Source organism: Euprymna scolopes, chromosome 35, assembly GCF_053919585.1.
Source record: "Euprymna scolopes isolate OS-2025 chromosome 35, ASM5391958v1, whole genome shotgun sequence".
NCBI classification, from domain to species: domain Eukaryota; kingdom Metazoa; phylum Mollusca; class Cephalopoda; order Sepiida; family Sepiolidae; genus Euprymna; species Euprymna scolopes.
The window spans coordinates 34,780,551-34,792,608 of NC_136516.1; the positions used below are offsets into that span (position 1 = coordinate 34,780,551).

The following is a 12,058-nucleotide window of genomic DNA, read 5'->3' on the forward strand; positions in this document are numbered from 1 at the left end:
AACAACAAAAAAACAAACAAAAAAAGCATTACAAGTTGAAACAGTTTATCTTTTTTAAAATAGTTGCATATACAAGAACAAACTCATAAAAGACTTGCATAAGAACTTATAAAGCTTACATAATAACAAATAAAACCAGTAAAGCTATTATTGCATTGTGTTTGAAAGCGTGTGCATCTGCATCAGAATAAACAGGTTTCATTGTTTACGGATGACAGATGTGGATAATCATTGTAATACACAAACGAACCTCAAGGTTTTTAAATTTTCTTTACCTTAATAACAATACCAAATCTCCATGTTCAACATGGACTATTTAAAAAAAAAGTGTTTTTACATTGTCCAATCAGTGAGCAAATATAAATAGAATATTATGACGAATTTGTTGATTGCATTAAGGATGGCATCCAAAATTATGTTTTAGACTAGGGATAACTAACCTATGATGCACTACACGATTACAAGTTGCTGATTGAACCCCCACCGGGCCATATTATATGATAGCTGTCCTGGAAATGGTAAAATTACCCCAACCCTTCTCGAATAGAATAGTTTTACTAGTGATGGAACGATTCCAATATCTCCCCCTTGATCTCAATACAATTACCAATTCCAAAAAAATTCCAAATTCCGATACAATTAAAGATTACGATTTTTTAATAAATCTCTTAATATTTAACTATAAAGTTGCTATTTTTCCCCGATTATCGTAAAAATACGATAAAATAAATATGCTGATATTTTCTCAAACATCAAAATACACTTGTGTGTGTGTTGATCTATAAATTTTAGTTTTACTGGTAGTTTTAAAATCAATATTTATTATTTCATCATCACTAATAGCAGAGGAAGATTTTGTTTTAAATAAAAGCAAATAAAAACTACTATTAAAAGAATAGCATTGGAAAATAAAATTTTCTAATTCTGATACCCACAAAAGTTCTGATTTTTCCGGTTTCGAGTTTTACAATTTTTATGTCCCCTGACAAAGATTAAAATCAAAATGTAATACTACTAAACCTTATGTCTAAAATTCTTTTCCCAATTATGTTCAAAATTAATTGATTCTAGAAAATGTCCTAAATTTAAGAGGCCTTGTGGGATGATCATTTTTAGTTAGCTATTACGTGTAATTATATTCATGCAGATATGCAAGTATAAATCATATAGAATATCTGCATAAAAAGCAAGCACAAACCTCTTTCTATATATTTGTGTATGCGTTTAACTATATTTGTTTAAAAAATGTTGCTGATTAAATTCCTATCAGTTTTTGGTCTATAGATATGAAACTTAATATAAAGGTATTCGAACCCATGCGAAACATTATATTTGGGTTTTAGCCGGCGAAAATTGGCACAAAAGAGTGAAAATTAAAGAAATAAAATTTGCCAGGTGAAGGTCGAACGCCAGCATTACAAATATGCATGCGCAACGTAATAGCTATTGATTCAGGTTTTAATTTTTAGCCTTGCAGCAAACAGGTCTTCATAGCTCAGGCATTAACATCAAAGGAAAAAGTAAATCGTAAACTAAACGTTTTGGTTTCGATTCTCGGTGGTGGTTTTAATTTTAAATCATTACTATATATTGGGTTCAATGTAATATAATAATAAATATGAAATTTGCATTAATCAAAATATATTTAAGCGTATTTTACGACCGACCGGGCGGCCTTCTAGTGTGGGTGTGTATGATGAGAATAATGGAATATATACACGACAGATGCTAATGCACTTTTTACATGTAATAATAAGAAAGCTAAACAAAGAAAAGTTTCACAAATAAAGTGTTATCACATCAGCATTCGACAAATAAGTAGAGAATCATTACTGAGTGAGAGAGAGAGAGAGTGGGGGTTCAACGCTTGCCAAGCGCTCAGGGCCAAACACGAGCATTGCACACAGCAGACTGGCAGGACAGATTAGTCATTACAAGTATAGGCTAATCGTATTATGATTGCCGCATGATGAGTGAGTGGAGGTGGGGGTACTGCAATATCCATAAAACAAAAGCGGAAGCTGTTGGATGTGTTATCAAAGACCGATTCTGTTCTTGTATAGAATAGGGACGCGTTCGAAAAATCAAGGTTTTCACTTTAGTTTGGAGCACACAAATGAACCATAATTCTTAATCCAAGCCAAACTTGATTCATCAATTTGAATAGTTCAAAACAGGTTAATTGATAGAAAAAACACCGACAGAGGGAAATAAATCTTTAAACTGTTGATTAGAAAATTTCTGGTTTGAATCAAAATCAAGTCAAGTATTACAAGTTAATTTGTGCGCCTAAAAATGCAACAATAAAACAATTTCATGTGCCTTCTCGTCGTATCCAAGAACCAATCAGTTTGTAGTAAAAATATAAATAAAAAGGAACATACTTTTAATTCTTAGTGTTTTATTTGTTAAATTGATTTCAAAGGAGCGGCAACTGATCGGTTTAATTGTTAAGTTTTTATGGCATATCAACCGCTGTTGGATCATTTTATTCCGAAATCGTACATATGTTTTTAAAATGTTTGTAGATTCAGTTATCATGTAAACGATTTTTTTTTTTTTTTCATAGATTTGAATCTATAATCTCGGGTCAAAGTGGACCTGGGAGTAATGATAACTAAGGTGTAATTACATATTCCCCCAAACTCTCAAACTGGGTCCTCCTCCACTCCTACACCACCGGACGCACTATCGGGCCATCTATAAAAGAACGGAAGTCGATAGGATAACGTGAACATATGTTGTTCGAACAATTACAAAACATCAAAACATCGGCTTTTCATTTCAAAAGAAACAATAGCAACATTTGTTTTTAAAGGTGAAATTCCAACGAACATTTTTTTGTTTTATATAAAAGATACTTCACGGTTATTTTTTTTAAATAGATGGTCTCAAGATAGAATAAAGTATTGCTACTGCTTGTTCTAACAATAAGATTCTTTCATACAACAGGGGCGCGCGAAAATGATTTGGTTCTTTTGATTAACAGTATATTAATCTACTGCTTATTTAATAATTTAAAAAAAAAAAAGACAAAGTATAAACGCTTTATTCATTTTATTGTATACGATTAAATTAACACAAGTTATTTCACTAATAGATAGATGAGAAAAGTAATGTTTTCCTTTTGAAGAAAATAGTTATAATTAGGGTTGTGACAACAGAATATTGTTTTCATTCTTTTGACTCTCGGGTATATATCCGACACAGACTTTATCAACTGAGAACCATATCCGTCTATATAAAAATATATAAGATATTAACGGATATATACTCAAGAGTCCAAACAATTAAAAGAATATGCTGTTGTCACAGTCATAATACTTGGCTTTTGCTATTGAACTTTAATTAAAATTAGAAATTAGTTAATTTCGAAAGTTTTAAAAGGTGAACATTTCGAACATTTTTTTTTTTTTTTTTTTGTCTATCAATAGATTAAGAGGTCTAACAGTTCCCCCTTTTTTCACTGTACTCCTTCGAAATTTGAAATTAATTTTGAAATTTGTCAATTAGAAAGTAACTTTCTGATTTTCCTTTGTGGCCGAGATCAACGAAACAAAATCATTCAAACCGAAATAAATCTTAGTTCAACTGTATCAAACTAAAAAGCTTTTTTTTTTAAAGCTAAGTGAAATTAAATAAACGTCGAAATGTATATCAATCCGCGTTGGGTTTTTCTTATGTTTACGTAATTTCACATACAGCGATTCAGAAGCATAGGCGACTTTAAGTGCGACCGAACTTATCAGGTGAAAACCTAGCTTCGATGTGAAAGTGTTCTGATTACCAAATCAGATTTCCTGTTTTAGTTTAAAATAAATGCCATAAATCTAATATATATATATATATATATATATATATATATATATATATATATATATATATATACACATACACACACGTGTTCAAAAATTTAACATTTTATTACACGTCAATTTGCTTATTTATTTTAAACTAAAACAGAAAGTCCAGTTTGGTAATCGGAACATTTTCACATCAAGACTAAATTTTCTAACCCCGGTACAGTCACACACACACACACACACACACACACACACACTGGTTTTACAGAATATCACTTGACAGCATTCATTGTTCGTTTAATTTCGAAACCATCAAATCATGAAAATTGAAAATACTTGATTGCACGTGTTTCTCGGTTATAAATAACTTCGATAAATAGATACACATTGAATATTTATTAAAATAAAAAGAAAGCTACAACAATTTTTAAGTTCTATTTAAAAAGAAAATTGTAAACACAACATCACATTTTTTAAGCCATTGGAGGGATTTTTTGATAGGGCCGCATAAGAAAAAACATGTGTTCCGTTCGTTTAGAACCACAAAATTGTTTGAATTTTCGGTGCTTATGCACTTTTGTTATCGCGCTATTTTTAAATAGTTTTTTTTTTTTTCAGGTTAAATTAAGGTTTCACGATATCTTTTATTAAATTCTTAGGTGGAAGCACAATAGTTACAAAACACCATCCCCATGTTAAGAATGGCTTTTATTATTTCAACACGGTAACAAAAGTGCATAAGTACCGATTTTTCATTTTGATATTAGCAAATTACTTCCTGATGGGTATTTTAAAAACTTCAAAATTACTTTCGAATTTCTTACGGTCACGAAGTAAACAAATGCTGCTGAGACCATGTGTTTTAATCTATTAAATATAAAAATATCGAGTACAGTGCGAAATTTAAGTGATTGTGGAGCCTTTAAACTGTCGATTAGAAAGTAATTTCTGTCGAACAAGATAAAACAAGGATTCAATTTTTGCTTCTAAATATTCGTTAAAATCAAATTCCGTTTGTCTTTACATTATTTGTTAGCTGATCGTTGCACGTTGCGGTTCACAATACATGCCCTGGAAAAGTCACTTCTGGTCAATATTTACCAGCTTTAAAATATTGTTATTCTAAAGAATAAAAAAAAGCCCAAGTTCGTATTACAAAACTGGTAAACAATAAACGTTAATCAAGTGACTTTTCTAGGACATTCATCGTGAAGCAAAAGCACAACAATCAGCTGACAAAGAATATAAACAAAGACAAGCGAACCTTAATTTTAACCAATTTTTTTTTTTTTTTTTTAAACTCGTCTCTGGTATACCAAAGAACTCGTTGCTTTATTTACAATTCGCAAGAATTAAACATATAACACCAAAGAAGTAGTTCAAACGAAGTGGGGAAAATCGAAAATCAGTTGCCAAATTCAACATTTTCTTCGTGATAAACAAGACAGATGGAATAAAATCGTTGTGACCCGTGTTTTATCAACATATCTTTAAAAGACTTAATTACCGAAATCGATGTTAGTCTGAAAACATCCAAATGGTATTTGGAAGAGTTAACAAGGCCCCATTCCCATCACTCATGTTAAGAATGGCTTTCTAAATTTGTACAAGGATGTTAAAATGACAAGTGCCAAGCAATTTTGGACAAAATGTTTTCGGGTGCTTATGCACTTATGTCACTGTGCTATTTTTTTTTTTTTTTGAATAGTACTTTCAAGTTAAATTTAAGTTTCGGTAATATATTCTTTTTACAAAAAATATCAAAACATCCGGAATTTTTAAGATAGAATTGAATTTTTAAAATTTTATTTTATAGAAATCGATTTCTCAATTATAAGACATGATTTCTTGTGAGAATGAAACATGAACGTTTGTGTAACTTACTTGCTATATATAAAAGGTTTAAACATTATTGAAAAATTTGATTTAATTTAAATTTGATTTAAATTTCAATTATTTTAGCTTACATTTTATTTAACTTAAAATGTTAAATATAATCGAAACGAAAAACAGGAAGTTGACTTCAGTAATTTTGGACGCAAAAAACGTATGCAAATTTTATCACGCAAAAAATTGCTATTTTTATTGTTCGATTATTTATTTTTAAGTCTAAAGCAAAGATGCGAATAAATTGATAAAGTTCTTTCTTCGTTATTTGTGTTAGTCGTTATTTACTCGTAGTAAAATGAATTATCGATCCGTGTTATAGTAGTACAATCAACTTACTATACTACTTAGAGATGCCGAGAACTAGTTGTGCAACAACACACTAACCTATTTTGTGATATATATATATATATATATATATATATATATATATATATATATATATATATATATATATATATATATATACCTAGTTAAAAGGTATTCAATAGATAAAACCCATGAATTAAAACGAGGTTATTAAGAGTGCTCAATATGGCAGACCCGTACGGAAGTGCCCCCACTAAAAATGTGTTTCTTTTTTTTTTTTACTTTTACGATAATTATCATAGATTACAGATATATATATACACACACACACACATTTGGATAGACCAATAATTAACGAAAACTTAAAATATAAGCATTAACTAATAAACTAAAAAAAACTATCAAAGTTTATTTTAAACTTTAAAACGTTTGTAAAGCTATTAAAATAATTGGTACTAGTGCACTTTCAGTGCTGAACTGTTGAAATAACGTTATTATTTTAAAAGCCATTCTTAACATGGGGAGGGTGTTTTGTACCTATGCTATACTTTAATTGAATTAAAAAAATTTAAAAAAAAAAAAAAACATAAAACTTTAATACTAGCACCAAATAATTAACCAATATAAAAAAAAAAAAAAAAAAAAAATAGATGTTAAAAAAAATTATATAAATTGTTCAAAACCAGTTAGAGGATGATGAATCCAGGATTGGAAAGTACTTGAAAGTTGGATAGGATAAAAATAAAATTACTAGACAAAAAAAAAAAAAAAAGTCTAAAAAATTGTTTCCTTGCTGTCAGCGACCCTGAAAACATAAAACAAATTTTATTGGTCGGTGTTGAACACCGACCAATAAAATTTGGACGGTGTTCTGTTGTAGTTAAAGTAAACATTTGCCGTATCATATTTAGATGATATAAAAAAAAAATTGTGCTTTCAGATAATGGCCAGTTTGTTTTAGTTTTATTTAAAAGATTGTATTCAACATTTGGTGATGTAGGATTTTCTTATTTATCAACAAGAAATTCATAAAGAAAAATATAAACACATTTCGAAAACAATCCCCAAAAAGTGCAAAGAAGAAAAAATAATCATGTTTATAAATGCAGGTTTTCGTGCTTCAAAATACTTCAATTATATTTTTTATACATAAAATCATCTAAGTTTATTGGGAAAAAAGGGGGGGGGGTAAATAAACATGGATTTTAGAAAAGACGTGATAAAAAAAACAAGTCAAGAATTGGCATGTGTATACAATTTTACATTGTAAGCTCTTTCGAAATTTTAAAGTACATTTTAAGTCTTTAAACTGACAAATGGAAAATAATCCCAGACTTAAATTGTGTTTACAGTCAAGTATTATGGTCCATTTGTGGGCCTTAAAGCACTCTTGTCGTATTAAAGAATCTCAACTTCCTCGAGTTTTTGCTTCGATCAGTGAATAATGACGCTCGAAATAGTGACATGTTTTTTGTTTGTTTTTGTTTTTTTTTACACGTTTCAAAAAAGAAAAAGAATCACCATTTCAAATGAAAATTTTTTTTAATAAAAATCATGCATTTAATATAAATTATAAAATAAGCGTAATAAACAACAGCGCCACCTTTAAAAAAGGCGACCATCAAATCAAATGAATGAAATTATTACAAGCATAAATTTCAACAAATTTCTCAAATGGGACAAACATACATACATAAAAGACAAAAAAAAAAAAAAAAAAAAAAAAAAACCCTCTGTGGGTGAAATAAGTAATTTTAATTATACAGAAATGATAAAGCTAGATTGGCAAATGCACTTGATGTACTTACACATGTGTGTCAAACACACACACACACACACGTAATATTTAAGAATGTTCAATTTTTCATTTAAGTAGTAAATTAAAATATATCTACATTTTTCAATATGAATAAAATAAAATGTGTACATTAACGCCCTCGGCTACCAACCAATAGACGATTGGCATTATTTTACGTTAAATTTATACGCAAAATTGATCCCCCCACTCTAAAAATATTTTTTAATTACTTTTTTTTTTTTAACGTTTTGTTCTTCCTTTCAGGTTTTATGAGGATGGTAATCTATACAAAATAAAACGATAAAATCCAGATCGAAACAGAAATTTACATAAATTACTATTTTTATATAAATTCTTAATGACTTAATTTAAAAAGTAAACACAAACAATAAACATGTTTGACAACAATATTTACAATATCAAATAAGATCACGTATTTCTTTATGGCATATATATATACATACACACACACGGTTATTTAACTAACTTTCTTGGGTTTACATTTTTGGATTTTACCGTCATTGGATAATTTACCTTTCACCAGACTATTCATTCACGTTAAATCAACTTTTTTCTCCACCCTATTCCTTCTGCTTCACTTTTTGTTATCAAGTAAGATCTTTGACTTACTTGCAGTTTCAAATACTTTTGCATGCAAAATCCGACCCCGCATTTTGCTAATTCCTACCCTCTGAAGAGAAGGAAAGTATTTCTTCGAAACTCCGCGGATTAAGGACTATCCACTTATTTAGTGTTTCCTTTTCAAATTAAATATTCTTTTAACTCTTTTTCAAAGTGTTTTTAACATGTTTTATTAACTATTTGCTCTTATTATCTCCTATTTGGTTTTATCGAGCTTTTACATCTGGTTGAGATTACTTTATAAATATTATTTCTTTAATATTTATAATCTACTTTAGTTTTACCATCTTGGATCATTTTGGTAAATTTAATTGTAATTTTTATTTCTAATATATATATATATATTCTTTAACTATTAATCGAATATTTATTGAAATAAAAAACAAGGAAACCTCCTAACATATATCTTTAAAATCCTATTTATATTTAAAAAAAAAAAAAAAAATTTTTTAAGTCAACACAACATGACCATTATAAATTATTTTTCTGTAAATCCTCCCCCAAGCAACGACATAAAGTTTTCATTTTAAAATTGTTTTTGTTCTTTTAATTTCGATTAAATGTTTGAACAAAAACCAAAACAAGCTAAAAAAAAAAAAAAAAAAAAAAAAATGATCTAATACAGTTTAAAAAAATAAAAATAAAATCAAAATATTCAATAATATTAAATCGAAAGGTGCACAAAAAAAAAAAATAAAAAACAAAGATACGAATGATTAATGACAGTGTGAAAAATGAGGCGGAATCATAACACGTGTAATAGTCGTTCCCACGTGCGAGGTCCTCTCTCTCATCGTCGCTCTAACTCGAATAACATTTGCTAAACGAATAGTAACAATCACCAGTGCAAGTGCAGAGTACAACTTATAAAAGAAAGCAGGCAAAATTAAATTATTAAAACACATCAAATCACTCAAAAACACTAATATCAATAGTACCTATTTACAATGCCTCCCCACGCCACGGGACAGAGTTAGACACCAGGGTCGTTTTTTAACGCGGAGAAAAGGTACAAAAATAAAAATTGTCTCAGTCGTGAAGGATTTCTCCTCCACTGAAAGAGAACAAGAAATGGAAGTGCCGCATCTGAAGAACAGATACTCGTTAAGAATCGATTATTACTATTTGTCTAATAACCCACAATCGATCACAATAGTAATTTTGAACACAGACACATATATATAAAATTTTGAAACATATAGTTAATTCCATCGTCGTGAGGATTCGTTATATATATTTCAGATCAGATGCTGTGCTCTGTGTGCTCTTATAAAATAATCGAGCACTGTTAGATTTCTTTGTACCAATCGAAACGTAATTATATATATATATATATCGATGAATTACAATAAAATGCATTTAGTTCAATACTTAACTGCAGCTTCACAGTATCACCGATCATGAGAAGTGTAACTGGCAATAATAGAGATAGAGAAAAAAAAAACAACTCAGACGGAGACACGCTTTGGATTGGTGATACTGTGAAACTGCAGTAAAGCATGTAGTTATATACACTTTATCGTGAGTTATTATTAGTACGACACTTTCATGTAGAAGATAGAGATGTTTATTTGTTTTGTTTTTTTAAAGAACTGCCGTCTTCATTCGTTTCGGTTCGGATTTTGAGATTTGTTTTCATATTATATATAAGTGGAATATATTCATTTATTGTATTATTATACAAGCTAATCACTAAAAAAAAAAAAAAAAAAAAAAAAAAAAAAAAAAAAAAAAGCACACACACAAAAAACTATGTTTTTTTTTATTATTTTAATTTAAATCGATATACTTTCTGAAAATTCGAAATCATTAACAAAAACTGTTATAGCATAATAAAACAAATAAGTAATGAAGCTTCGATAAAACAAACATTCTCTGAAAAATAAACAAGCTTTAAACTGTTTTATTTAAACATATGTTCGATATGTATATAAATAGTGATTTTGTTTTCGATTGATGTTAATCGGTTGACACTTCTGATGATCAGTGATACCGTGAAACTGCAGTAAAGTTTTAAAGCTAAGTTGTTTTTTTAAATTTTAGTATTATTATTATTATTATTATATAATAAATATGTTTTTATTTCGTCCACTATCATATATCTCCCTCTCGTGAGGAGATAAGAGGAGGAGGAGCGATTATCACATTGGGGATTCCCTAAAACGGGGAAACACCTTATTAATATTGATGACTGCAATTATTAGAGAGTCGTAACATTTTTTTTTTTTTTTTTTAAATAAAAACATCTAAAATAAAAGTGGACAGATTGTGTGCGAGTGATCATCCGTTGTTTAAACTGCTAGAGTAGACATTGCTGGTCTATATAGAGACGAGCAAGCGAACCGATCTGAATCGATCAACAGCCGATTCTGGCGGATTGAAGAAGGAGGAAGAGCGAGCTGGAAAAATCGCTGCTGCTTCAAAAATTAAAAAATAAAGATGGCGGCGCACAGTGAACGTGATCACGTGACACCCCGAATATCAAAAAACGAACGAAATTAACAATTTAAAGACGAAAAAATGTCGACCCAATATTTATTTCACATTTTTAGAACCTTAGAAACCGATAAAAACTGATTTGACCAGAAATAAAGAAACATTTATATAGTTTTGTACGTTTGAACGAGAAAGCGCCTATTTCGTGACGACGGCCATTTTGTTTAGGCAGTTATGAGTTAGCGTTTTTTTTTTTTTTTGTTTCGAAGACTTACCGACTCTTCTTCCTTTTCCATCCCGGTCGGCATTTGTGGCACCGATCTGTTAATCGTTGCAAAATCTGGTAAATCCGGTATTTCCTCCGCCCGAAAAACGGGCATCGGCTTGGAGGAATCCAGAGCCCTGGCTCTGAAAGACACCTTACTCATGGTGATGACCCCGAATATGCTAATGAGATGGTCCAAAGGTGGCAAAATGTCGAACTGGGAGACGCGAGATAAACACTAGAATCCAGCAGCATGAAGAGTAGTTAAGCAGTGAAATGAGTACTCCGTTTTTCGATAGGTTTCCCGGCGGTCCGTCTGGTTGTTTTTTCATATTTGCACGGAATGATAGCCGTTTCCATCATGGCGGACACAGAAGGCCCGTCGACAAATTTTTTTTTCTTTCTTCTCCCACAATCCCCTGCGCGCGCGCGTGTCTCGCTTCTGCGCGCGCAGCTCGATTCATTCAGCCTCGGCGCGGCAGAGAGTAGCGATAGAAAGATAGACTCACATACGCGACTACGACGACACCCGATTTTAAAAAGAAAAATTATTCAAAAAAAATTGTTTTTTTTTAATAATTAAAATGAAAATAAAACAAAAGAAAAAACACTCAATTTCCCTTTTAACATTAATTATTAAAAACGTCTACACTCATAAAACGCCAGAGAGATAGACTCACGGACACGACAACAGTACAAACAGTACAACAGTAACACCCAATTTAAAAAAAAAAAAAAAGAAGCAAATTTCCATTTAAAATTTTAAATTACATACAAGCACTTAAAATTCTTTTAAACAGTAAACACTTTAATTACTTAAAAAAAATCGACACCCATAAAACGCGGGAGATAGATAGAAAGATAGACTCAGAAACGACGACACTAGGAAAAAAAAAAATGACTAATTTTTTTTTAATA

At 30.0% G+C, this 12,058-nt stretch overlaps 1 protein-coding gene across 2 annotated transcripts in view; it reads right to left on the bottom strand.

The window, feature by feature from the left end:
- LOC145259807 (enhancer of polycomb homolog 1-like) overlaps window positions 1-11,602 on the bottom strand; it is a 231,540-nt gene extending 219,938 nt beyond the window's left edge. Inside the window, exon 1 of one of the 2 annotated variants that reach the window (XM_080117598.1) lies at window positions 11,151-11,602. In XM_080117598.1, the coding sequence (XP_079973724.1) occupies window positions 11,151-11,303 (153 nt within the window). In that variant the 5' untranslated portion in view covers window positions 11,304-11,602. The remainder of the gene's footprint in view (window positions 1-11,150) is intronic. The other variant, XM_080117599.1, reaches the window with a different exon arrangement.
- Window positions 11,603-12,058: the final 456 nt, after the last annotated feature.